This window comes from Suillus plorans, assembly GCF_016647745.1.
Source record: "Suillus plorans strain S12 chromosome Unknown HD556scaffold_9, whole genome shotgun sequence".
Taxonomy (NCBI): Eukaryota; Fungi; Basidiomycota; class Agaricomycetes; order Boletales; family Suillaceae; genus Suillus; species Suillus plorans.
The window spans coordinates 48,128-75,319 of record NW_024537393.1 but is presented as its reverse complement, the minus strand read 5'-3'; the positions used below and the strand labels follow the sequence as shown (position 1 = coordinate 75,319).

At 47.7% G+C, this 27,192-nt stretch overlaps 10 protein-coding genes across 10 annotated transcripts; 4 read left to right on the top strand and 6 right to left on the bottom strand.

The window, feature by feature from the left end:
* Positions 1 to 3,379: 3,379 nt before the first annotated feature.
* On the top strand, positions 3,380 to 4,426 carry HD556DRAFT_1197914 (uncharacterized protein; the record flags this gene model as incomplete). Its single annotated transcript, XM_041296317.1, has 4 exons — positions 3,380 to 3,510; positions 3,556 to 3,679; positions 3,725 to 3,942; positions 4,381 to 4,426. Coding segments are annotated over 4 exons (519 nt in total), but the record flags the coding sequence as incomplete, so codon positions are not given.
* A 3,582-nt stretch (positions 4,427 to 8,008) lies between these two features.
* Positions 8,009 to 8,873, bottom strand: HD556DRAFT_1341634 (uncharacterized protein; the record flags this gene model as incomplete). Its single annotated transcript, XM_041302121.1, has 4 exons — positions 8,009 to 8,066; positions 8,109 to 8,403; positions 8,451 to 8,753; positions 8,808 to 8,873. Coding segments are annotated over 3 exons (570 nt in total), but the record flags the coding sequence as incomplete, so codon positions are not given.
* A 318-nt stretch (positions 8,874 to 9,191) lies between these two features.
* HD556DRAFT_1341629 (uncharacterized protein) lies at positions 9,192 to 12,929 on the bottom strand. Its single transcript, XM_041302120.1, has 10 exons — positions 12,635 to 12,929; positions 12,466 to 12,598; positions 11,417 to 11,595; positions 11,055 to 11,363; positions 10,681 to 11,001; positions 10,415 to 10,602; positions 9,956 to 10,362; positions 9,762 to 9,925; positions 9,599 to 9,734; positions 9,192 to 9,490 (listed from the first exon to the last, which is right to left on the bottom strand). Exons 1-9 carry the CDS (start codon positions 12,718 to 12,720, stop codon positions 9,599 to 9,601), a joined length of 1,923 nt encoding a protein of 640 aa, XP_041164184.1. The 5' UTR covers positions 12,721 to 12,929; the 3' UTR covers positions 9,192 to 9,490.
* On the bottom strand, positions 9,195 to 9,473 carry HD556DRAFT_1230701 (uncharacterized protein; the record flags this gene model as incomplete). Its single annotated transcript, XM_041297368.1, has 1 exon — positions 9,195 to 9,473. A coding segment is annotated over one exon (279 nt), but the record flags the coding sequence as incomplete, so codon positions are not given.
* On the bottom strand, positions 12,832 to 13,008 carry HD556DRAFT_1194728 (uncharacterized protein; the record flags this gene model as incomplete). Its single annotated transcript, XM_041296252.1, has 1 exon — positions 12,832 to 13,008. A coding segment is annotated over one exon (177 nt), but the record flags the coding sequence as incomplete, so codon positions are not given.
* A 1,390-nt stretch (positions 13,009 to 14,398) lies between these two features.
* Positions 14,399 to 16,285, top strand: HD556DRAFT_1505397 (uncharacterized protein; the record flags this gene model as incomplete). Its single annotated transcript, XM_041309024.1, has 5 exons — positions 14,399 to 14,626; positions 14,692 to 15,110; positions 15,164 to 15,267; positions 15,323 to 15,496; positions 15,547 to 16,285. The coding sequence occupies 5 exons, from the start codon at positions 14,399 to 14,401 to the stop codon at positions 16,278 to 16,280; spliced, it is 1,659 nt and encodes a 552-aa protein (XP_041164182.1). The 3' UTR covers positions 16,281 to 16,285.
* Positions 16,286 to 16,502: 217 nt separating this feature from the next.
* On the bottom strand, positions 16,503 to 17,435 carry HD556DRAFT_1439054 (uncharacterized protein; the record flags this gene model as incomplete). The annotated part of the gene is made up of 6 exons (XM_041305920.1): positions 16,503 to 16,747; positions 16,795 to 16,905; positions 16,956 to 17,018; positions 17,069 to 17,194; positions 17,255 to 17,347; positions 17,396 to 17,435. 6 exons carry the CDS (start codon positions 17,433 to 17,435, stop codon positions 16,503 to 16,505), a joined length of 678 nt encoding a protein of 225 aa, XP_041164181.1.
* Positions 17,436 to 17,643: 208 nt separating this feature from the next.
* Positions 17,644 to 20,019, top strand: HD556DRAFT_1341623 (uncharacterized protein; the record flags this gene model as incomplete). The annotated part of the gene is made up of 8 exons (XM_041302119.1): positions 17,644 to 17,853; positions 17,908 to 18,447; positions 18,493 to 18,612; positions 18,665 to 18,694; positions 18,758 to 18,787; positions 18,840 to 18,950; positions 19,002 to 19,425; positions 19,454 to 20,019. Exons 1-8 carry the CDS (start codon positions 17,710 to 17,712, stop codon positions 20,017 to 20,019), a joined length of 1,965 nt encoding a protein of 654 aa, XP_041164180.1. The 5' UTR covers positions 17,644 to 17,709.
* Positions 20,020 to 21,761: 1,742 nt separating this feature from the next.
* HD556DRAFT_1439052 (uncharacterized protein) lies at positions 21,762 to 22,004 on the bottom strand (the record flags this gene model as incomplete). Its single annotated transcript, XM_041305919.1, has 2 exons — positions 21,762 to 21,908; positions 21,960 to 22,004. The coding sequence occupies 2 exons, from the start codon at positions 22,002 to 22,004 to the stop codon at positions 21,762 to 21,764; spliced, it is 192 nt and encodes a 63-aa protein (XP_041164179.1).
* Positions 22,005 to 24,602: 2,598 nt separating this feature from the next.
* HD556DRAFT_1341619 (uncharacterized protein) lies at positions 24,603 to 26,143 on the top strand (the record flags this gene model as incomplete). The annotated part of the gene is made up of 1 exon (XM_041302118.1): positions 24,603 to 26,143. A coding segment is annotated over one exon (1,197 nt), but the record flags the coding sequence as incomplete, so codon positions are not given.
* Positions 26,144 to 27,192: the final 1,049 nt, after the last annotated feature.

Here is a 27,192-nt window from a genome sequence, read left to right as displayed (position 1 = left end):
AGATGCGGTTGGTTTCCCTCGAGTATACTTTGATTGATTGCTGAAATAAAGGTAGAAAGGCCAAAGTGAAGCATCGCCGAAACTCGCAAGATGAGTTGCGTCTGACCACATCATGAGAGATGCGACAACACGTTCAAGGTTGTCTCCTGCTTCGCGAGGCAGATCGTTAATCTCGGCGTATGTCTCGATCATTTCGGGGCTGGAGTATGCTTCTGAGAACACCTCGATGCTACGTCCATCGGGAGATTTCCAGAACTCGCGATAAGGAGTCATGTTGAAGGTCGTCGCGACGTCATCCTTGAAAACGGACTCTATTATATCAGTGATCGAGCGGTGATAGACTCCGGGTATTTCGAGTTCTGGGGCCTCAGCCTCAGCGCTCCATTTCTTACCCTCTTTAGGTAGCCTGATCTTGACGGCAGATTGGCGCCAGCCATATTCCTCGCGGAACAGATTGGACGATTTCTGCAAATAGGCATCAATGTTTTTTGATTCCCAGGTATGGGAAAATGAAAGAGCATCGCTATGATCAAATAGCGGATCACCAATGAAAGTGGTGAGGCGCTGCAATTCGGCGACAGACTGCTGACCAGTTCCAGAATACTGATAGGCCATAAGGAGGCCGGAGGTGGGATTGGAGAAAGCTGCATAGAGATCCTCCTGACCGATCTCCTTGGACGACAAGCCTTCAGTGATGCGACTCGAATCGGGAATACGGTTACCTCCAGCAAGTGTGGGAGCATCGGTAACATCCTCGAGGGTATCATTGTTGGAGAGTAAGGTGGGGCAGGTAGGATACAGGCGGTAGAGACCTGCTTTGTCAGGTTCCGTTTCAAAGGGGACGAGAGGAAAGGGGTCCTCGTGCTCTGACTGCGGCGGGGAAGGTGTACGAGGCTTGGGGAGAGGTTGATCCGCGATGACATCATTATGACGTCCGCGTTGCTGGCGGTCAGAGGGCGGCATATGCGCAAGGTGAGTTGCGGACCCTGGCAGGAAGTCTGCAAAGCGAGCGGGCATGCAGATTCTCCGCCCAGAGCGCTGGGAGACAACAGGTGGGGGTGAGGGAGATGGTGGGCGATCCATTTCAATCTAGGAAATGTTTACTTATAGTCAGTTGAACACCGATGAAGCAAATAAAATACATACATCATTGTCAAAGTATTCCTGATCGATAGACATGATGTCTTGCACCTCCGGTTGCTCTGGAATAACAACATCGTCAGGTAAGTGATTGGGGGACTCGCCACGACTGAGCCCTCTTGTCCTTTCTCTTTCTCTTCTTCTCTGACTTCCGCTTCCGATCGAAAATTTGGTCAGTAAGAGAGAAACTAAGTGCGCATTGGCTTGTATGCGCTGACAGCTGCCTGCGCGAACTGAAACACTGCACCACAGGCTAAGCAGCAAAGGTCATTGACCATGGATAAAATGCAGAGAAGGGGGAGGGGAGGGGACGCGTCTTGATCAGTTTCAGAACTTACGAGTAGCATATTTAAACGGTCCATGATATATTGCCATAGTCTACTTTAAATGTACATTTATAATTTAACAACTGAAAGTAAGAGTCAAGCGCCAATCTCAATAGAAAATGTAAAACGGACATACCATTAACTAGGAATGTTGTGAGAATCATCGGTCAGAATCACCGAAACCCGGCAGAGTATCCTGTGAATCCATGCCGCATGACGAGTGAGATAAATCCTGCACGACACGTCAATGGGCAGGTCAATTACTAGAAACTTACTGCAATAAAATTCATCGTCTCAAGCGCAAGTTTGCGCAAATGACATGCATGACATCCACCTTAGTAGGCAGGATGATCTCGCGGTAGCAGATCTTAACTTAGAAATTTCAGTAGAGACATTTGAGTTGGATGCCTACCTGTATCTAAGTGGGATGTATAGTAGCTCGCATATAATCGAAAATAAGGGTATATGATCGACATGTGATCGAAAGTAAGGTGATATCATGATCATTGTTTGGTTGATATCAAATTCAACCTCCGTCGGAAATTTCCGAAAATATCAAAACTTTGTTCGGTGGCTAAATTTACCAACTTTAATATTAACCAATGTCTAACGTCACTGCTGCCGACACTGCGCTAAACGTCTTCGGCGATGTCGTGTTTATTGATATCCAAAATGCCATCTCCATAGACAATACTTACTTCTTCAATCTCAATGTAGATTCTCCCGGCCTCAAGGTAATTTTCTTTTCTCATAAAAAAAATAAACTAATTTTTATTTGATAGACTATTGTTTTTTGCATTGGTGGCCAACAGCCTGCCACCATCTTCAATACCAGTAACAACTTGGCGGGTGCAGATGACTCAGCAACCGAATCCGAGCCCTGAAGATGAGGGGAACAGCGATAGCGGGGATGACGTGGAGATGCAGACTGATGATGCAGAGGTCAGGAACCAATGTCACGGTGGTTGAAGATGAAGTGATCGGTCCAAATTTTCAGTAAGTTGCCAGCGTTTTCAATTTAAATTTCACCTGATCTTTCTTAAGGCCTGTAATCGCATCTCTTTGTGACCTTCTTACCAGGCGCACTGGTAACCCCAATGAAGATCCCAAAAATCCCACCGCACCCTGGAGCTACTACGTCAAGAAAAAAGATGAAGAGCCGGACTTGGATGACCAGGAGGAGGAAGATGGCTCCACTGCATCGGTGTAGGTCTTCTTTTTTTTAAATTGTGCTACATGTATATCACTAGATTCAAGCTGCTTGATTGTATGTACATTACAATATTTTGCTCAATTTTATCGTGTGTCGTGTCCGATGATACATGCACTCGTTTGTCAGTATACTGCAATAAAATATTGCAGATGCACCTGTATTGCGTCTGGTATATTGGTCTGATATGTTATTAATAGTAGATACAAACAAATATCAATAACACATTGATCATATGCATGATTGCCATCTTATTTGAATCTTTCTCAGCTCTCCAACACCATGGCTTGCCGCAAACGCTCTGACTCTATTTCTTCGGCATCTTCATCTGCATCTTCGGGGTCTAGCTCTTCATCTACAAGCTCTGAAGACTCTGATGTAAGTACGCGCCCCAGCACACCACCACCCACTATACCACGCAAATGTGGAAGGGACGCGTCTCAATCGTCTGACAAGGGCGGACGTAAGTCCAAAAAGGCCAGGTGAGTGATACTGTCAGTTGTTCGGATCAGAACTCACCTGCAGCATATAGATGTAGTAGTAGCCCTGCGATGATTGATAAGAAGAATGAAAAGCCAAAAAGGTGAGAGATTTTTTATTCATCTACATTTCAGATTGACGAGATTCTAGAAGATCGCGCAATAAAGTTCTTATGCCGCGGGAGCAGTGTATCCACGTTGCACGTTGGATCCCACGCGGCCTAGACATGTTCTGTGATCTCAAGCAGGTGATCCAGGTATGTCTACTTTTAGAGCAGGAAGAAGCAGCCGAGGACGGAGATGAAACGGAAGAAGAGCAAATTAGGGCTGCCCGGAAGAAGATTCTGGCTGACTGGTAAGTACATATGACCGCATATATGCACACTAATATTGTTTTTAGTGATGAAATCACTCGTGCGCGGTACAAGCGGACGTTTGAATATGTCACGGAACACGCCCCTTATCTTGGGACTCTGATTGGCCAGAGGAAAAAACGCGAGGAGCTCACGCAACTCATCGGCGAGGTGCGTAACTTTCCACGTGTACTGATTGCAACTCACTATCAACAGATGCAGCATATGATCAATCACACACACTCCGAGGACACGAGTCGCCTCAAGGCCTGCATGGGCTCATACGCAGCTCCGCACCCTGATAAAGAGCTCGTCTACCCTCCAATTGCTGACGACAGCAAGAATCGCGCCAAAATGGGATTCAACCACGCCCAGCTGGGCAAAATGCTTTGTCCTGCTAAGCATCTAGTCGACTACATCAAGGATCCCGCAAGGTATGTTTAATTTTCTCGAATTACTAGTACTAACAGTACTACAGGATGAAAGACAAATTCGATAGTGGGTCATTGAAGGTAACCTCTGCCGTGTGGCCCGCCTATCTGTATCCAGGCGACATTCCAGGCGAAGATTTCGACGCTGAGGATATCATTGAAGGACTTTTCCGTGGGTATCTCTTAGAGCGGGTACGTTTTTTTAAAATAATATTGTGTAGTTCTAACCTACTATGCAGGTCGCTAAACATATATTCACTTCTCCTTCATCTGCACTGAAGGTTGGCGTCTCCAATGGAACTTGCGCTTGCAATGCGAAACTCCACGGGATGACAGGAGTGGAGGCCGAACATATTGCATATGCCGCGGTCCAGGTAAGTTTTTTTAAAATGTGCACTTGATTTAATCAGTCTCTTTTGTACAGGCTCGCTTTGCAATCAGTTCACTCGACAAATGGAAGGATAAGGACGCCCTCTTTCATTACCCTGACTTCTACACTAGGATGGTAAAGTTAATTCGTGGGAGGAAAGACGGAGAGTGGGTCGATTCCCTCCTAGCACATTATAATGAGTAAGTAATTCACTGCATTATTCTATCATCTAACATGCTTGTGTGTCTAGGAAATTATTTGGCAATGAAAACAGCGCCAAAGCTACTCATTCCGCGAACACCAAGTGTTCAGACGAGGACGACATGGTTGCCATGGAACGACAACTCGCCGTGCATGCTGCGCGAGCTTCCGGAACCTCCAACGCAACATCTGCACAGTCTTCGGCAGTCGACAAGCAACAGGAGTCGCGTCCCGAGTCCTCACCTCCTGCACCTCAATGATCTCCCATTCCAGAGCCTCCGGTAGCCAAACCACCAGTTATTCCTCGCAAGGACAACTTGAAGCAGCCCTCACCACTGCCTCCCTCGTCTCCTCAAGAGTCAGCCGTACCTACACGCTCACCTACTCCTGATCCACCTGTCGACTCATGGAAGGACGTACCTACACACTTGCCTACTCCCGATGCACCTGTCGACTCACGGAAGGAGAAGGCCATACCTACACGCTTGCCTACTCCCAATCCACCTGTCAACTCAGGGAAGCGCAAACAGGCCTCCACACTCGTTGCAGCCATTGATGACGACAGCCCTCTGACAGAAGAAGAACCGGATACTATTCAGCCAGCCAAGCACACACAACAACCCACTGCTAAGAAACCCAAGAAGGCTCCGACTAAGTGCAAGTCGAGGAAATAGGTGAGTCGCATCAGTCTCGTAGACTGCTCGATACTCATAACATTCGCTTGCTTGTATTTAGAATCACACTACTGCATTATGACCATTTTTACCAGCTCCATTCGCATTCGCATTACACTCACGGACTCAATACTACTCTACTGCTCTCATGCTCTCATGGACATGTCTCATTTTCACTTGCGGTCTTCAATGACATCACTCATATGCTCTTTTTTACAATTTCTAACTTAGTGCTCATGTCCGGACGATCGGTACGCGGTTACCACTAATAGATTACATTACATTCCACTGTACCGTATGTATTCGAATATCTCAATGATAGGTGGTTATGATGGGATATCAGCGTGATTCAATGTTATAACTCAATATAAGATAATATAATCTCAGAGCCTTCTGGATTATGCCAGCAAGCATATGACGCGGTCTGGAACATGCCTCTGACCATATGACAAAAATCGATATGTCATATCGGTATGTATTCTATGCTCAGTTATAGATACTCGTCACAGTCGTCACAGCATGTTACAGTGGTTACAGGTGTATATATAGTTATATATACGTTGGACAGTTTTGGTGATGTGATATTCTGGTTGCTGATTGCTGAGTTTCAATGGAGGCGCTGTTATTACATAATGATAACAAGTCTTTTAAGTTATTACCTACATTGTAGGTCAGTCATTAGGGATTCTCACACCTGGGAGCTTACGGTTTATGCTTATTTGTGCTTATGCTTACACTCCATGCGTTCTTCGATCTTTTCTGGTCAAAGAAGAAATATCCGATTGATTGTGACACTGACTCAATCTGAACTATGTTTCAACGAAAGTACTAGTTGCATGTAAGTATTTGGGCAAAGCCCCTTTCGGCCAGAAACGCCACTCCGAACCTAAGAGGTTGAGATGAGCTGTGATTCCCATGTAGAACTTAGAGGCGAGTGGAGGATTTGGAGGAAGCTAACAAATATGATCAATCTCAGTATCTGGAACAGAACTTTGTGTATTGGTTATGTACCTAACAAATAGGATCACTACGAGAACATTAGCTATACATGATGTGCGACTAAGTGCTGGTACTCACATCTCAGTATCTGGAACAGAACTGAGATGTGTCTACAGCTTTGCTCGTAGCTATAAGGTAAATGTGAATATGAACATATATTAATCAAAGACAGAAAAATAAAGGGAGGGCACAAGCTGCTGTCAATGTGTGCTTGTCTGTTTCCGTTCTTAGCATGCACTCGTACCTCACATCTTGGACTCGTCGGCCTTCATCTGCTTGTAACACGACACTCCCCCTCGAGTGCAAGCTAGGCTTATCTAACCTTGAAGGTTCTGTAAACGGGGGCAAGGTAATGGCTTCATAAAAGCATCTGCAATGTTGTGTTCCATCGGGCAATAGAACAATGCAAATGTGCTGTGCTTGATGTGTGCACAAATGAAGTGGTACCTGATGGCAATATGCTTTGTCTGGGACTGAAACTTCCCATTAGCGGCCAAGGCTATTGCAGCCTGGTTGTTGCAGAAGATGGACGTGGGGCGCGAGGGAGCCTCATAGAGCTCTTTGGTAAGATACTGGAGGTAGAGTACCTCGTGTGCGACACTCTTCAGAGCAATATACTCAGCTTCTGTGGTGGATAAGGCTATCAGCGGCTGTTTCTGGGCACTCCACGCAATGGGGCCTCCATTGAGTGATATGATGTAGCCTGACATCGAGTGACGATGCAGTTGAGACACCCAGTCTGCATCGACAAACGCCTCGAGGCCACTATCTGTGGCGCTGTAGAGACTTGTGCCTCTCATTGGGTGATATGGCAGTTTTCACTAGGGAGTACATGGCACGAACTTGTAGCATCACTCTGCATGCTATCCGCAGCTATTCCTATATGAGGTGCAGCTTTCCTGCGCAACGCGCAACATGCGCGCACACTCCCGCGCTTCACGATGTATATGTGCGCGCGCTTTCCCGTGCTTGAGTGCCCTATAGCGCCAGCCATCCAGAAGCATCCATCCACTGTCCACCAAGCTCTCTAGTGCGTATATTTCCATTTCTCTTATTTGCATATCGTTCCACCTTTATTTTTATCATGGACCCTTACTTACATATATCTTTACATACCTTACTTGGTAGCGCTTCGGCTCCGCATGACAGCGCTTAGGCGCCATACATAAGCGCCAGTAGTACATACCAGAGAGTAGTTTAGCAACCCCCATGTTCATACCTCACAACTCAGCTTAGTTGGAATCTCTCCCTAGAAAGTAGCACTTACATCTCATATCTCTATATACGCGCGCGCACTTTCCCGCGCCTCGCGCGCGCCTGCGGTTTCCCGCGCTTCGCATCAGCCAACCAGTAGTGCCTTCAGCGCCTACTACTAGATCTTTGCTGCACTCGCTTCCCCTTTAGGGTCGAACGCACTTGTCGTGTCAAGTATAGCAGACTAGGCAACGTGCGACCTTACAACATTTATAGATACAGTCAGGAGCCTCGTTTGTTCCTCTCAGTATTGTTGAACCTTCACCGAGTCCCGAATTTCGGGGTTTGGGGTTCAGCGACCCGAAGCTCGGCAACTGTGTTGGGTGTCAGGGTATCTGGAACATTGGAGATCGCATGTGTCAGTGTTTCGTGTTTCATGGTTCGTGTTCCTTGATTCTGGAATTGGGCATCAGGGACTCGGTATTCAGAACAGTGTCGAGTCCCAAGTGATGAGTCCCGAACCCTGAGCTCTGAGTCCTGAACATTGGGATTCGGGGTTTGGGACTCATGACTCGGGGTTCGGGGTTTGGGACTCGTCACTTGGGACTCGACACTGTTCTGAATACCGAGTCCCTGACACCCGACACGGTTGCCGAGCTCCGGGTCGCTGAACCCCGAACCCCAAAATTTGGGACTCGGGACTCGGGACCCGGGCTTCCAAGACTGGGACTCGGGACTCGGGACCCGGGCTTCCAAGACTGGGACACGAGATTTTTGAATGCCTATAATATTTTACATCTTGTATACAATGAAGACTGAATGGGACTACACTCCTTTGCCTCTCCTCAATTTCTCTAGCATGTCAGTGTACATCTTCACTTCTGCCATCTTGGCTTGGACGCCCTCATCTTGCTCCTCCATCAATGCTTCCATGCGTTCTTTAATCCACCTCAGTCCCATCAGTGGTGGACTCGAAGTGTTTTTCAACTTCTCTGGAAGAACCAAAGCATCATCCTCAACACCAAGCTAGAACAGATAAGTCATCAATCAAGGCAATTCAGCTAACATCTTACCGCCCAATACTGGTAGTGAGAGATGCAGGAAGCCATTATCTCATCCCAATGCCATAGTTGATCTGGGATTGTGGTGTTTCCCATCCACCATGGACATTTATATTCAAACACAATCCGGGATGGATGTCCTGCAATTGCCTCATCATCAAATGCGAGGAGGTGGAATGAAAAGGAAAAGACGTCGTCCGGAACCGTGTTCCAGGTTAGCATGGGATACAACTTAAGGATATAAGCGACTGGAACCGAAAGAACCGACACGATATTCTGTGAAGCAGAGTACTGCAGGAGTGGTGTGACAAAAGTCTGCTCAAATTCTTAGCATTGACCAACACAGTCATCAGGGCAGCGGTAACATACATTCATCTCCCATTGCAGCCCGGCTTTAAAATACTTGATCCGGTCAGAAGATAGAACATTGTTGGCAGCTTACGTCCAATATTGAGAGATGCATGCGCGGACGCGCAATCCAGCCATTGCCAATGTGCAGGAAATAGTTGGAAGGCTCAGCTTCAGGGGTCAGTAATGGCTTCCGGCATTCAGAGTGCCAGAAGTGGATGCAGGAGTTGCAGGCATGGCTAATACAGGACTATGGTGCTGGCAATGCAAGTGAAAGATGGTGAAGATGTGAAGATAAGAATCACTGATGGATGGATACGAAATTCAAACTCCGACATGGGCTGACCCAGACAATTCCCGGGACTCAATTATGTATGTGGAAAAAGGGACTTCATGAGAAAACAATGTTCATTCATCTCCAGCCTCTATCAACATGTTCTGTAGGTCTTGAAAAGCTGCCTGTGCATCCTGTGCGAGCAATGAATACATTTGGGATTGCCTTCCGGCGTAGCATCCGTGACCCAGAAGGCATTTCTCCAATGATTCCTGCATGTGGTCGCCCCATTGGGTTGCTTTCCACAAAAAGAAGTTACATGTCCAATCCATCTGCAATTTGACCAATATCATTTCTTCCCTCCATCGATCCCGTAGTGCCTTTGCCCGAAGCCAATGGACTTGGTAAACTTGGGATGGGTCCCGTCAGGTAACCGCGGGATATGACATGCAAGCAGGAACTCACATTCCTCATTCCACGATTAATTGGGACCCCTGAGGTCGACTTCAACAGACCAAAACCAAGCCAAAGATTCATTTCATTGACCTCGGGCATTTGGGTCGCCCACTGCAGTGCTGATTTTCAGTTGCTCGCAAAGCAGGGGTTTGTATTTCTGAAGCTGGTCTTGCCCCGGCTCAAGTTTCATCATTTGCTTCCTGGTCTTTGTATATATGCTGGCATGGAGGGAGACCGCCTGCTACACCGACGTCACCTGGGACCAAGCTCGAGTTTTCAGGGCCTGGGATTTGGCCTGCCTAACAGTTGTTCGGAACAGGATGGCCTTGTTGCACAGGTAAATTTGGAGATTGTGAAGGGCATCATTGGCCTGCCCTTCATGAAGCGACATCTCCAGGGGAATCAGATCCTCTGCCATGCATCATCTGCATCAATCAACCCCCAGGTTTAATGGCAACGGGATTACAGTGAGCTCGGGAGAGTTTGTCCATGTATGAGATATCTCTGTGAAATCTGCCAGGTCATCATCGAGATCATCGAGAATGTCTACATTCAAGTTGTCAGGTTCATCATCTGCATCAAATCCCTCCCCGAGATGTGTTAGAGCAGACCGAGTGAATCCATCTATCTGGCCTTGGAGCCGATCGTGTTGATGGGCGATGTCTAATCTCTGTGTCTCCGTGGATCTTCTTCCAATCCTTTGGACCTCAATGAGCAATGCAATCTGAGCCTCTTCAATCGCCAACCCCATTGATATCCACGTCGCCACAGATCTGCGAGAGGGTGCTGCATTGTGGGCGTTACCCTCCTCTAATAATCTAAGCTCAATCTCCTTTTTGCTCGGTGCTGAGTGCAATATTAATTCGGACCTCGATGGAGACAATGGAACTCAATGTACCCTTTTTTATATTGATCTCATATTCATCCATCACCGCAGGATCATTCAATCTGCTTGACTGAGCTATCCTCTCCCTGGCTAACCATTCGGTCTTCAAATGTGCAGGTGCTGCTTCATCGAGTCTGTCAAATGCCTTTCCACTTTCTGAGATGCCATTCCTCGCCAGCTTGTATTTCCGGCATAGAGTCCTTTTCATGCGAATCATCTTGCAGAAATTGGAGTCATTCATCTGATAATCAAGGCATTCCTTTCAGTGCGGAGATGACATTCCCCAAGCAGCAGAGGAAATCAGATTGAGCCGTGCCCATAGTGTCTCCATGATCTCTCCATCGATCCGACCAATGCCTTCAATAAAGTTAGATGCATATTGGACATAGCAGCTGTCCTGATGGCCATGAACATGCCACAACCCAATTCCGGGAATGATGGTTAGTTGCTGTGCCATTTCTAGAAATCGACTTCGATCCACCCGAACCCGAAAGTGTTTGTTGTATTGACAGTTGATATCGTAGAAGGTGACGGCCCTGGTGATGCCTTCCATGTTGTGCTGGGAAGCCTCGCAAAGGGTGTAGTCCATGTTTATTTGTCTGCAAGTGATGCATGGTTAACTCATGAATGTGGAATGGTGCATGTGGCTTGCCTTTTGCCTTTCTGAAAATCCACCATGGAGTGAGGGACAAAGCAACCATGTTGGGCACAGGCAACTCCCCCGATACCGGTGGACTCCAGCTTGTGCCTAGCAGCATTAGCTTGATTTACTGCCCGGTGGTTGTTGCAGCTTGATTTTTCCACCATGTCAGCAGCCTCTGCCAGATGCATTTTATACCTGTCCTTTCCTACCATGAATCTAAGCCCATCGGACAGCCAAACTTCATCAAATGGCTTGATGGGATGCAGATGTTCGGCTTTGAAATTTCCGTCCATCACAAATGACCGGGTGTATTTCCAGCTTGGAGCGCTCATATTATTGTGGAGGCCACATTGGTTGCGAACAGGACTCACTCATCAAGTGATCCATCCTCTGACAACAGCACATTAATACCAGGCTGAGGACATGCAGGGCAAAATAATGCGAGTTCTCCTGTGCTCGGGTTATCGGAACGATGGCCAAAGCCATGCCATTTCATTGTCTTCAACTGCCTCCACTGTCGAGCGACCCTCATGAGCTCTCTGTATCGGTCCTTGCCATGTGCTTTGTCAATATGATGTCCAGTAGATGAAGAGGGTAAGGCATTACCAGTGTAGAGACTCATGCTTCTCATGGTGTGATATGGCACTTTTCACTAGGGAGTTCATTGCACGAACTTGCAGCACCATTCTGTGTGCTATCTGCAGCTATCCCTATATGAGGCGCAGCTTTCCCACGCAACGCGCGCCATGCGCGCACCATTCCCGCGCTTTACGATGTATACGCGCGCGCGCTTTCCCGCGCTTGAGCGCCCTATAGCGCCAGCCATCCAGAAGCATCCATCCACTGTCCACCAAGTTCTCTAGTGCGTATGTTTCCATTTCTCTTATCTGTGTATCGTTCCACCTTTATTTTTATCATGGACCCTTACTTACATACATATATCTTTGCATACCTTACTCGGTAGCGATTCGGCTCCGCATGACAGCGCTTAGGCGCTGTATATAAGCGCCAGCATTACATACTATTAGGAACTTTCCAACAATTACTCTACCTCCCACTTACCCATCTACTACCTAGCAGAATATAGTTGCAATCTATTCCTTGGCACTTTGCACTCACATCTCTTGTTATTCATCATATCACCACTTAAGCAAACTCACTCTTACTCTCACTTGTTTCCACTCACGCGCGCGCGCGCTTCCCGCGCCTCGCGCGTACCTTCGCTTTCCCGCGCTTCGCATTGGCCGACCAGTAGCGCCTTCAGCGCCTACTACCAGATCCTTGCTGCACTCGCTTCCCCTTTAGGGTCGAATGCACTTGTCGTCTCAAGTATAGCAGACTAGGCAATGCACAACCTTACAACATTTACAGATACAGTCAGGAGCATAGTTTGTTCCTCTCTGTATTGTTGTTTCTACACCGGAACAAGGTGTGGAAACATGCTCGAGGTCATTTGCTGGAGCTTGCTGTAATAGTTGATCGCAGAGGTGCCGCATTCAAGGCTGTCCAGTAGAAAATCATCGAGCACTCTGAAGGTGAACACAGTCTTCGGCCTGTTGAAAGATGCAGGGAAAAATCTGTGTCAAAACATTTGAATGTCTGGACTCATGGCATTCGGACAATCACAGCATCGAACCTCCAGGCGATAAACTCTGGACTTGTCAACGATGACCATGGTGTTTTCCTTTGGCTGGAACTTGGGTCCAGACACAAATGGCAGATCTTCAGGCTCGAGCAGGTCTTCAGGTTCATCTTCTTTGAACAAATTCCACCGATCTGTGACCGCCGGACATTGTTTGCCATCATGGCCAAGGTGTATGATGAGTCCCACATGAGCAAGACAACTGCACTTGAAGAATCGCCCATTCCATTGACTGATCCAGTGGAAAGGATTGCTACGATGTTGACTCCTGCAACAGCCTGTGCAATAGAGTGGCTCGCCAAGACAATCTTGACATTTGTACACCCCATCCTGTTCGCAGATGATGCATCTCCTGTCTTCTGGTGGAGCTTCTCGATCAAGGAGGTGATGTAGATATGATTCCTGCCTTGGCAGCCATTGTTACAATAACATGTAACCGAGAAACCCTCGTATGAAGGTCATCCTGACCTTAGCCCCTATCCCGCCATATGCACCGTCTTGGAAGACTTACCGACTCGACGGAGATATGTAGAAACGCTTAGAACGGCCTGGATGCCGTTAGATGACCTAGACCAGCCTAGGCAACATCTGGATGGACCTAGAGGTCCTCGACCCGGATCATGGAGAAGCTCTGCTTCATGGTCAGAAGAGAAGCCGCATGCCGCAGCATGCGCAGTTAGACTTGAAGGCATGCTTCGCCTCAAGGACTGATAGAAGAGGCATGTTACGCCTCATGTATAGATAATCGCCCGCATGGCATCTGATAAACATGCCCGTGTATGGATACACTCATACTTACCTACCGAACGTAGTATTGGTCTGTGCACACGAACGACAGTATATAGAGCAGACAGGATCATGTATTTCTGTACTTGATTCTACTAGGTTTTCCCCAGAACTTCCTCTGAAAGACAGTCCCAGTCCTTCAGTCTTAGTCGCACCTAAAGGCAAGCCGACACTACCTTTAGTCATATAGTTCCGCTAGCCCTACAGCTTGACGAGCCGCCGCGCTTACCAAGCTTGTCGGAGGATACCTTAGCATTCCACTAAGCTGTGAACCCATCTCTCCAGTAGCGAGCCCGCTATCAGATTAGGCAATCCGCCTAGGGAGAGCTCAACCTATCCTAGTCGTAACAGCCATTGCCTGAGGTAGTCATTTTGACTCTGTATTTTTGAATGCTTAGCCATAGTTTGAATGACACTCCAACATTGTACATGAACTTGCCATGGTTTTTGGGAGTTGCAAAGGCTCAAATGAGCCTTGGTCCTGCTCGTAAGTATTGTCAGGAAAGTCTTCCCAAGGAGGTGGTGCCTCAACAGGCTGAATTGTTGGTGATTCTGGGGGAGAGTTAGGCATGGACCTGTAGACATGTCGCCTCATGCTTGCAAGTGGGACCTTGACCCAAGTCTTCCTACCTTTGCTGCCCCTTGCTTCCACCCTGTGAGATTTTTGCACTGTGGTGCATCTACCTATCTTCATCTTGTTTACTAATGTTGCAAGCAAGGCATAAGCTCAGGTGTAATGAATTGTTATTGCAATATGATGCTGTGCAGTCCTGTTGGCTCATTACAAATTCATTTCCATTAATGGCTTCTTGTCTAATATGGGCCGATTAACCGATCATTAGGCTTTGCTCAAAGTTCAACTTCGCACAATTCATTAATACTTCCACCTTGCAAATCCTCAGCCTGTTCTGCATTCTGATTCACTATGGCAAGAACAGGTCATTCCACCAACACGACTTCCGGAAGACACAGGGCGCATCAACCACAGTTGCAGAAGCTCATGGACAAGGAGATTTTGGAGTTGAAGAACTACCTTCCTGAGTGGACTGCTGCCAAAAGGAGTGAGAAGCGAGGGATTTTTACTGCCATAGCAAGGGCGGCCAGGTTGTTTGCTCCTAAGGTGGACCAAAAACAATGGAAAAAGAGGAAGCAGGTGATACTTCTTTGTTGTGTTGAATCACTAAATTTTTAACATCACATTCTTTCATCAACTCTTAGGTGTACAAGACTTGGTTGTTCAACAACAAGAAAAAGAAGGAAAGGAAGGACACCATCAAGTATGGGAGGAAATGGATGCCCAGGATGGTGGTCTACCAGCAGAAACGCGAAGAGGTGCTGAAGAGGATTGAGGACGAGTCTGGGGTGAAGCCAGGAGATCCTGGTATGTTCAAACATTATCAGGTGGCGGTGAAGAGAGTCATGGCTGAATTGGACGACGACGAGTTGGAGAAGGCGAAAGAAACAGTGGAAGAGTGGTCCAACAACTGTCCGCCTCCGGAGATACAAGCACAAGTTGCTCGTAAGAAGGGTCCGGCATATATGGAGCACTTTTCGAACGGGATGTGGAGGCAATGTGGGATGAGAGTTTTTGTGATGTCAGCTTGGAAGAATGAAAAGGGAGAGGTGCTGTTCGGGATGTGAGTACATTTACCCATTGACGTGGATCTTTCATCTCAAAATATTCATGCAGGCATGATGATAACAAGGCCTTAGGAGATGGGGACAGCTTCATGAAGACGAAGGACTGGGAGGATATTGAGCCAGTGTGGCAGGAGTATGCGCAGGAACAGTTCGGTGAGTGTTTGAACCATGTATACCAGATTGAACATGTTGAGCATCACAATAATAGGCGCTGGGGCATGGGATGGAGGACGTCAGGTCAAGGGAGGTCGAAAAAGAATTCGAAAACCAGCTTTCAAACTCGAAATGGATGGGGAAGGTATGCCATTCCTTCCTGACATCACCGACACAAAACTTGAGGAGAAGAAGGCCATAGTGAGGGCCTTTCTTACATCGCACTATTGTGAGTTTCTCGTCGCATCATTCGACAAATTGTTCAATGCATGGACACAGGGATATGTTCCGGGAAGGACAAGGTGGTTGTGCCATGGAGTGCCATCATACAAAGTCAGGATGACTTTGTGGCCCAGATGTATCTTCCAGCAGATGTTGACTTGAAGGAGCCTTCCAAGCTGCAAAATTGGGACACGACTGCCTTGCTCCATTTCTGGCATGCTCGGCAGGAAACAGGTGAAGGTCCCACATTTCTGTTTAAAGCATGGAAGAACAAAGATGGGGACATGGTACCATCTGTCATATCCGGCAAGTCGCCCTCTCCTCAGACTCGTATAGTGAGAAAGCAGCAGAGGGTTACAATGCGAAGGGCTCGGGATTCGTCGACAGAAGCCAAGAGTAATAAGGAGAGTGCCACTCATCATACAGAGGATGATGTGGATGATGACATGGCTGACGGGAGACATCCTCTGAAGAAACCCAGGACGGGAGGTCCTACACCCAAAAAGACAGCAGTCCCACATGCAATTCCAAAGCCTCGCCCGGCCAAACCGGCCAAAAAAGGTGCATTACTGACATCACAAATGGGCGACCTCCTTGCTGGGTTAACTGGAGACACGACCAGCGAGGTTAGAGATGATGTTGAAATGGAAGAGAGTATCACGCCGCCAGCACCAAAAAGGAGGTGGGGCAAGACAGTCACGGTTGAACCATCCACGAGGACGACCCGGAGTAAGTTGCAAATGCCAGTAGACAGTACACCTAGAGTAACCAGAGCACGGGGACGCACTTAATGTAGATATATCTTCCTGCCCCCATGTGTACTGTCATATGTGCTATTGTGTATATGTCAAAGTACCAACAACCAAATCCCAAATCTCGACTACCAAGGCCCAAGTACCGAACCCCAAGTACCGAACCCTGAGTACCAAGTACCGAGCACCAAACACCAGGCACCGAGTACTGAGTAGGTAAAGTATACTGCAATGTGTCTACTATCAGACATTCATTGATATTTACATGTTACTTGAGTCATCAAAGAAGTCAATGAGGGTATCTAATACCTTCAGCATTTCGGAGGTTGACTCCCTTACCCTTTGCATCCTCCGGAGGTCCGCATCTGCTTTCCGGAGTTTGTCACATGTTTCAGCCCATGCCATCCTGAATGGTCTGTCAGCCTCAAGAAGTTGTGCTACTGTAGGGTCAGGAAGATTTCCATGATGCTGTTGGTAATCACCCAGGCGATCTACAATTGTTTGAACTTGCAGAACATTAGCAGAGATAAATGATCAACTGTTGTATACTTACTTTCGGTTTGATCATAAGATCTGATTGGCATGAACTCCTGAACCATGGCACGCAGTGCTTCATTGTTGAGTGCCGGCTCGGGCGATTGACATTTGGGAGTTGCTGAATTCGCTTGGGAGATAACATGAATAGAACATATGACATGATATGAATGCATGTACAAGGTATGGGTGCCTCTGGTACAGCTGGACTGGCCGGATGAGGTTCGGGAGTTGATACATTCACTTGGGAAATGCCATGAAAAATGAACATGAGATGGAAAGAATAAACTCACCAGTCATTGGTAAATCAGGTACAGCCGGAGCATCATCAGACTCAATCAAGGTATCCTCCAGACCAAGATACAAGTCCGGGTCATCGTACAAGGTGAGTCCATCAGCCAGGCCCAGATATGATGGATCTGGAAATATGTGATGAATTTGCACATGTAGAATATGTACATTCGAATTGAGAAACATACCGGGAATTGCATTCAATGCATCCGAACCACCGGATGACCCAGAATCAGAGTCTAACTCATCATCCGGCCCAAGGTATATATCATCTAATGCATCTAAAACATGTCCGATCAATTGAATGAAATAACAAAAACAAAACATACTAAGGGACATCCGGGACTTGGAGGACTCATCCACATCCATTGAGGTGCATTCAGTGACTGGAGGGTCATGAAATCTGACCCCAGGTTGAGAGCTCATGATATCTGATGAGCTGATGAACTGATTGATAACTGATAACTTCGAAGTTCAACACATGGCCGGCGATTGCCGAAAGTTGAACCACGACCAAACAAAGACAAATAATCAATGATTTTTAACATTGTCCTTCAATTGTATTGTTTCTTTGAAACTTCATCCTAGTGATAAAAGATTTCACCCTGCTTTTGACATTCTCACATCTCTCAACTCAATCCAAATGTCTACTCCAGTTCAATCCTCATTGGCCGGCCTCAAGGCATCCACTACTCAGCTTGTGGGCATCATTGCCGGCGCTCGGCACATCCCAGCCGGCACAGTGGATATCCACCTTGCTCTGACAAAACAGGTCACCACTCTGTTGGTAAGTAGCACTCATTAAATTATTTTACCATTAATGTTTCTAATATCCGGGTAGGGTGACATCATCCGGGCGCATGAGAAAGGGGATTACATCCCTGGCATTGTGGCTTCCTGTTCTAAGGAGCTGATGAGGGTGTGTTCCATGACTCCCTGGGTGTTACCCGACTGGCACAGCATTGGCCATGATGACCCCCGGGTGTTGAGACACGCCTGGGAGGCATTGGGTGACAATTCCTGTGATCTCCCTGTTGTTCCTAATTCTTCCACTGGCCCACTGACTGTCAACCTTCCGTCTCCACCTGTCCCTTCCCCTGCACCTGTCCTTCCCTCCCCTCCCATCGTCGCCGGCAACGTCGCTGGTTCATTTGGCAAGACGACCTCCAAGTTCCGGGACAAAGGGAAAGGTAAGGCGGTTGCTGTTGACCTTGAGCCAGAAGTCAGAGGGAGCAGCAAGAGGAAGTCTCCCATGATTTCTGGACACTCCTCCCAACCTCCGAAGTCGGCAATGAAGGGTCGCAAGCATGTCAAGTCAACTCAACTCGCCAAGTCGAAGCCGTTTGTGGAGTCGGAAGATGATGAAGAAACAATTGTTCAGGTATGTGGTCTGGCTCATTTGTGTCATGCTCTCAATTTGTTGCAGCCGATTTTGTGTGGAGTGCCAGAGGTCATCCTTCCCCAGCTCTCCACCATTGTTGTAAGGACGCCCCAGTTGCCTCGGTCACCTGGTTCCCCCAAGAAGCAATCATTTGGGCCTGCTTTGGTAAGTCTGATTTATTTGTCCGGAACTCAAATATATGCTCATGCATCCACAGCTGACTGCCGGCAGTCGTCCGGAGGTCATGGTGAGTCTTTTGGATTTGTCCGGAACTCACATGTATCATTTTCACTGATGCCCATTGCATTAGAAATCTCCCATCAGTCGACCGGAGGCTCCGGTAAGTCTTAGCAGTTCGCCTGGAACTCACATTTATACTAACACATTATCAGGCAACCTCCGGCAGTGGTCCGGAAGTCGTCGAGCCCTCTGATGGTACTTCCAGCGCTTTGGATGGTGAACCTCTGGCCAATCCCACATTTGATATCACCATTCCTGGCCCAGTGAGTACTCCATTTAATTCCCCTTAGTCCATCCACTAACGGATCCCACAGAACAACCCCTGCCATTATTGCGTAAAGGAGGATTGGCCCTGCGCAACTCATTTGGACAAGAGGTCCGGCCACCCCTGCTTGTCTTGCATCTGCTGCTCCACCAAGAAGATCAAATGCAACCCTGCATCTCTGGGATCCCCGCCCAAATGCACCCGAGGGAAGTCTACCACCGGTCGGACGTGTTCCAAGACACCTGCCCCTGCTCCATCCAATGCTCTGTCTCCCTCGCAGTCAAGGGCCCGAACTCATAGTCAATCTCGTGGCCCATCCCGCACTCCGGCCATCCCTGCTGCGACTACACCCCAGGTGCAGTCACGTGGTCGCAGCAAGACCATCACTGCCAAGAAGACACCTGCAACTGCAACTGCACCTGCAACTGCACCTGCACCTGCACCTGCACCTGCACCTGCACCTGCGCCAGCTCGTAAGTCACCCAAACTTTTAATGACCAGCTGACCTTATTTTTTACTTAGCTGTTCCGTCTTCGAGCTTTGCAGTGCCTCGTGCAGCACTCGATGTTCCCATGCCAGATCTCCATTCCATGGCAATCGCGATTCGGGATGGTGCAGCTCGCATCGCCATGCTTGAGGCTCATGTGCAGGAGCAGGATGATAAGATTGATACCCTGCAATGCCTCCATGAGAGCCTCCAGCGCAAGGTGGTCGACTGGCACCCTTCATTTCCACTTCCGGACACACCTGCCGATGCAACAACCTTGCTTGATCAATCCGGTCCCCCCCCATCCATGTCACCCCTCACCTCCAAACTTTTTAATCTCATTGATTTGGACATGTCAGTCATGGAACCCACACCCTTGATGGTTGAGGATGGATCTGCTATGGTAGGTCTCATGGTTGAGCCCACCCAAGTTCAGCCTGAGGGTCCACAATCCTCCAGCGAAATTGTGGTCCTGGATGAACCAGGCAACCTCTTGTCAGAATATAATTCTTCTGATGAAGAGATGGATGTTGAGGTGAAGGTTGAGCATCCTTGTGAGGAGGTTGAAATGGCTACATAATTGCTCAGTGATAGATGTACATAAATCTTTTTCAATGCATGTTACTTATGCCACAATTGAATGATTCAATCATCGAGTCACAATACCCAGAACTCGAAACTGTAGATTGAGGTAGATATCACCCGAATGTCAAATATTCGCAGTGCTGAACCCCAAAATTGTGGACTGTCGGGTCTCAGGGGTCGGGGGTTGGGGGTCGGCACTCAGGACTTGAGAAATTTGGGGAGATCAATAAAATTTGATTTACAAACAAATTGATTTACAAACTTTTGAAAGATATCTGTGTCATCTCACATATCGAGTCCCGAGTTCCGGGACCCCCGAGACCCGGAAGTCCACAATTCAGGCACCCGGCACTTGGGACTCGATTTTTGAGATGAAAGACATTTTTCAAACATGTTTGAATCAACCTTTCGTATATCCATACATTTTACCAACCCCTGAACCCCGAAATTGTGGACTGCCAGGTCTCGGGTCTCAGGGTTTGGGGGTCCTGGAACTTGGGACTCAATATGTGAGACGACACAGATATCTTTCAAAAGTTTGTAAATCAATTTGTTTGTAAATCAAATTTATTGTAGATCAAATTTTATTGATCTCCCCAAATTTCCCAAGTCCCAAGTGCCGACCCCCGACCCCCGAGACCCAGCAGTCCACAATTTCGGGGTTTGGGGGTTGGTAAAATCTCAGGGTTCGGGGTTCGGCACTGTGAAAATTTGACATTTATATTTTTGCGAGTGTTGTGCTTCTGGTGTCCGTGTGTAGAAATAGGATATGTTGCACACCAGGGTTCAGGTGTGGGGTTTTCCCACTTCAGTACTCGATTATTGGTCAATGCCACACATGGTCGATTCATGTTTTCGTGCTTATGGGTTTAGATTTCGGTGGTCAATGGTAGGTATATGCACTCATAGTGTGCATGTATCCTACGTGTTTGATTTGCTGGTGGCTACATCAGCTGTATGTCTTGATGAAATGTATCTAGGCTCACCCATATATGTACCCATCTATGTACAATTCCCCCACATCAGCCCACCCATCTATGTAATATCCCCCACGTCGACCCACTCGTCTATGTAATACATCATATGTTGGCCCACCCGTCTATATAATTATACCCCACCTTGGCCCACCTGTCTATGTAATAAATATTTTATCGCACCCTCAGCCCACCTGTCTAATTAATATCCCTTATGTCGGCCCACCCATATATGTGATATTCCACCACCTTGGCCCACCTGTCTATGTAATAAATATTTTATTGCACCCTCGGCCCACCCGTCTATTTGATATCCCTTATGTTGGCCCACCCGTATATGTAATACGCCCCACATCAGCCCACCTGTCTATGTAATATTCCCCTACCTCGGCCCACCCGTATATGTAATACACCCCCATTGGCCCACCCATCTATATAACAATATTTGCCTGACATCTCTCTTCAGCCCAGCCGTCTATAATATCCTACTCTACATATTACCCAGATGGGCCCACCCATCTCCATGAATGATCATATTCCCCCGGCCCATCCGTCAACATCAAGGATATATATATTATTGGCATACATGGGCCCACCCGTCTCCATCGGAAATAATATGCTACCCAGCCCATCCGTCATCATCGAGGATATACACAACATGGGCCCATGGTCTGCTGGCCCATCTGATATGGGATATTATGTAGGTCGGGTGGCCCGTATAATACGGAATTTGTCACTGAAGGGGCTCGGGTGAGTACATCATTCAAGACTCAGAAGAAAGTGACACATGCTGATAATACTTGCGCTTGACAGCTTTTCCAGTTGCTGTTGGGTTGAGCTTATAGCTGTCTTGCAGCACGACAGATCCAATATGTTGAAACATGGTAATCTTGCTATCACCGAATGTATTCTATGACATGGTCATAAAATGAATGTGAATCTGAAGCTGGATAGTACTTACCTCCTTCTTGTCCCGCTGTAGAGACTGATATCTCTGTGGCCTCATAGAGGTCTAAATTCCCAATCATCCTCCGTCCATCCATTCCATGTCCGTTCGGTTCATCGGTGTGTATTCCTATCATATTTCTGTTATTCTGACATATCTCCGGCGCTTGCACACTCATTCTGTATGTTGCATTACGGACCCTTATAACATTTATCATGTTCATCTCCTGGTTTACTTTAGCGCTTGACAGTGCTTATCCGTTACTTACATAGAATATATATACTTCCGCCTCGCTGTATAATGACCATCTTTCTTTCCGCACATTGTTGGGTTCTAAGTCTAAACTTTGCCATATCTGCCGCCCGACATTAAAGTATCTAAGTATACACGAGTGCCCGCCATCACACCTTACCAAGAACCTCTGTCCGTTTGTCTTCCGACTCACCTAGAGTCGCTTCGCTCCAACCACCCACACATGCACCATCGCACTTCGTCATTCAGTAGCACTCTCACTCTTTTGTGTGCCTTACTAGACTTGACCACGTGTCCGGTTCAGTGTTTCCCTCCTTTTATATACTTAGAGGAACCTTCTCAGTAGCAATCCCCTTGGGCCGACATTAGCTCATGCACAGAGGACTACTTGAGTACATCTCATACCACCCAATTATCTGCACTACACATTCCTCATCTACACCACTTCCTGAGACTAGTTTCCCATAACATAGAAACCGGGTCTCTTAGACCCATTATAGGCACTGAGAAGTGCTGCCTGAGGTGGTACAACCATGATGTGTCACAGGGAGTCAGTTGCTAATCAAATTCTGCCTTAGACCTTTTGCAACCAGGTTTTTCCAAATTCTGTTATGGCAAATGGCAGGACAGCCAACAACACTAGGTATGTTATAGAAATCAAAAAAAAATGCCACAAGATTGACAACTATTTTTTCACTGCTGTGCCACCTTCCTGCTCACGTTTACTCATTTCCAGATATTCTCATTGTCTTCTGCTGCAACCAATCTATTCCTGTCACCTCACTGTACATCACAGAAATATGCAGCTAAAACATTAACCCCACTGATGCTACTGGTAAATGAAAATTGCGCCCAAGAATATTTGAACTAGGTCTCAGAGCTATGTGACTCCAACATCATTATAGGCATTTCAAGAAGACGCCACTGGGCGGTATCTTATTCTGGGTCTCAAGGTCCAATTAGGCTAGATTTCTAACTCTGCAACTGTCATGGTGGTATATGTCATTGTTAAGACCATGCACAAAGGGTAGGACTGATTCCAAGGGGCTTGGCTTCAGCTCATGCGCTGCGCCCCTTACCCGAGTATGTGCCCTTAACTTCAGAATGAAGTCCGGAGAAAGTCCAGTGAAGTCCGAAGGACTTCCGGAGAAGCGTGGGAAACTTCGGAAGGACTTTCCGGACGAGTGCGAGAAACTTCCAGATGAGTGCGGGAAAGTTCCGGAGGAACTTCCAGAAATTACGATGGAGTTTCGTCCTGACGGGGATATGTGTAATGGCTACTCAGGACGAGTCCTGAGTAGAAGGAAACAGAGGAAAGGCTGCAAGGACAAAGTCCGAAGCAGGATAGGTCCGGAGGACCGCGGGAAACTTCCGGAGGAACTTCCGGAACCTTGGAGGATCGGAGGAATGGTGGAGCGGAGGAGCGGAGGAGCGGAGGAGCGGAGGAGCGGAGGAGCGGAGGAGCGGAGGAGCGGAGGAGCGGAGCTCCGGCCTAGGGAATTCCTCCCTAGGCCTGAGATGGATAATGACTAAGTTGGAGGACTAGAACTGTTACGAGGACTTAGGGTGAAGGCTAGTGCGAGGACTAATATGTGTATGATATTCAGACTGAGGAAGTACAAAGATTCTACAGAGTTTATATACTACAGAGGACTTAACGGAGAGTCAGTCAGCGCAGTCCGAAGCTATGCGAGGCTGTGGACGGAGGATGTAGAAAAGTCAAACACTAGTCTATCGGAAAATAGTAAATGAAGACGGAGATGAAGACATAGGAAAATAAAGCTGGAAATGAAACGAGGTACGGAAAATGAGGAAGTCTAACTCAAGAAGGAACATACAAAGGGATAAGGCACGGAAGATAGACGCGGGTCGGATCCGGATGTCCGGAGATGAATGCGTGATAGGTCTGGGTCCGGAACGCAAGGAAGATAGAGGTGGGTGGGATCCAGATGTTCGGAAGTCCAGAGACAGGTGATTACCATAAGGGGATGGGCGCTGATTTAAGGTTTGGGTTAGGACATGACAGATAGGTCAGATCCAGAGATCCAGAGATGTGGATATCAGATCTGGCGTCCGGATATCAGATGCAGGAGTACAGGGATCCGGACAGATAGAGGATTGGGTCTGGAGACATGGACAGGAGGTCCGGAGGTCCGGATGAGGCGTGGGAACATCGTCGGATGTTGGTCCGGAATGCGGGATATGACAGTCATGCACGACCTACACATCCACAGAGTTACAGCACCTGAAATATATAAAGGTAACACTGGGGCATGGCTGTGAGAAGTAACACCCTGTTTGTGATACTCTCCTCACTGTGAGTCTAGTTCACAGCTCAAAGGTCCTGTAGTCTTCACACTCATCATCACACCGATGCTTTCACAGGAACAGTTATGATGTTAGGTTGAGTCACTGTCACTGTTTCAGCTGGCTAACCTGGCCTATATGAACTCCAAAGATGAACAAGCAATTGTCAATGCATATGTTGGTGGGAAGGATCCACTTGAGAGGCTGGAGCACTTAACACTCTTGAAAAAAGCTATATGGAGGCATGCTATGGCAGGTTTTCCAACACTTCCTGGCGCTCCTCCTCCCCCACCAAAGTCGGACATGGTAGGTGGGGGGTCTGTCACCGGCGAGGGGTATAAGCCACACAAAGCGGAGCACATTTATGCGCTCATGGGCTTTTTTGAGCACCGTATTCAGCCGAACCACGATGAGGATGAGTTACGCGCACTCGCGAGGTTGTCAATGGCCAACGATAATGACCGCATCGCTGATCACATGGTGTCCATGTTTCCCTCAACCACCACCCCAGGGGCGTGCTGGTACGCCGACAATGATATCTACGACGCAAATCTCTGGGATATTCTTCCGGAGATCCAAGTCGCTGGTGTAACAGAGAACGGAGCTCTCGTTTTGGATGGCTGTCGGGTGGCAGCCATCAGATGGAAGGACTTCCCGGAGGTCCCATTTGCAACCACATTTTCGTTGAGGAGGAAGATTGTCGGTTCCATACCGTATTTCTCCTGGCCTTTCATTGTCATTGGTTTAGGGGTTATACCGAATACCAGCAGAGTAGCAGGCTTCGTACTCATTGGCATCGGACTCCTCCTCCTGTTTGTTTCCCCTCGACTGTTTCTCTATAGCAAATCTGGGCGTATAATCAACAAACAACCGTGGTTGATCGGGGTCAAAGGAGTGGTTGATAGAGAAACGGTAGAGAGTCACTTATACGGGGGTACCATTGCACACTTCCCAAGGATGTATTTCACTCCGAGCGGTTCACTGTTCTCAAAACCGGAACAATTCTCGAGGCGGATAGGCTCAGACGAGCAATATGAGGATGCGAAGGAACAAGCGAAGAGTGGACCAGGACATATGTTCACGCTCATCGACACATATTCGTCAACCATGTACTATTTCCGTGCTGAGCGACCGCCGACGGTATGCATCTTCGCAGGACGGGAGGGAGGGCTTGGGAGGTTTGTGCTTTGTTCGGAGAGCTGTAGGGCCAATGAACTGCATAAGGAGATGGTGTTGCGGATGCCCACGGAGATCAGTCAGAGGATGGAGTTGTGTGGCTGGGTCGCGCTTGGATGAGATTGATTTGTTCTCGATGACATGCTTTCAAAATTTTGAGCGACCAAGCCTCTTCAAGGTAAATACATTAGACAATCAAGAAATGTACGAGATGCACACGTATTCACGTATCAGAGTACACGAACATCAGCTTGTTTAGCTTCACACCGGCGTCCATCCATCCGACGACTCTTTAAGTGTACGGTAGGGAGGATCTTCAGTGACGTGTCGCTTGATATACGGACTCAGAGTCTACTGGAAGTGGCAGAGTTGAATACGCTAGAAGTTGATCAGTTGGTAAATCAAAATATGGAGGAAGCAAGGGGCCCGTGAAACCCCTAAAGGCAGTCAGAAAACGCTTCCATCTATATGGATGTTAGATTCATGGCTGCAGTCTCAACCCAGATCACTTACTGCCTATAGTTCGCTATTCGCAAAATGAGCATCATAAATGATTACATGCCTTGATCACTTGCAATACACGAGGGCATTATGTCACTTCCAAAAGAACCGAGTCAACTCAACTGCCACGGCGAGAATATCAAGCCTTTTCAACGACCCCTGTCTTCCAGAGAGGCAGTCGCACGGCGCCGATGATCATGAAATCTTGTTGATGCAAACAGCAACACCTCCCTTGCGAATTGGGAAAGGACTAGATCGGTGAACTTCACGGCGAGCTTCACACATACTCGTGTGAGCCGGCCATAGGATAAGGTAAATGCTAGACCGCCAAATATAGCCTTGAATTGAGCCTTGGTCTCTTCCTCGTTCGGTACCGTCAGCATCCGTGGAGCGAACAAGCTAGAAATATACCCTCCCTGGAACATGAGCCACAGATGCTAGGAAGAAGAGAAGGGCATGAGGATGGAACATGGTGGCGCACAGTTGAAACAGGAGTGTCACACTAGTGCGGATACGAGATGGCCAAAGGAGGGCTCATAGGAGAGTCCCCATTTGGATCGATGGATGGGTAGAGGACTTCCAATTCTGAATGAGAAATGCTGGTGCAGTGCAGGAGCGTAATGTATCTATTCAAAATGGCCTCCCGTGTTTGCATTTCATCGTTTCTTGGCGACAAACCTTGCAATCGTCGAAACTTCGGGGGACCAAGAGGTACAAGATACATCAAACTCACCTTTGAGAGATATCGACAAATCTGTCAAGCGGGATGCGATCCTCGTTCTTCCAAAACACCGTTCTTGCTTTACAAGCCGTACAAAGTGTTTTCCTGAATCATGCAAAATGATAGAAGGACACGCACCAGTCAGGAGCATTCACAGTCAAGTACTCGAGCTGTGAATCTATCGCAGCAGCCATTCTCTGACCACAAAATGCGTACTCTCAGCACTCTCCGGATCCAGTCTTGCTGCACATTCACCCACCTTTGCCGCATCTGAGCGGTTGCAGGTCCTGC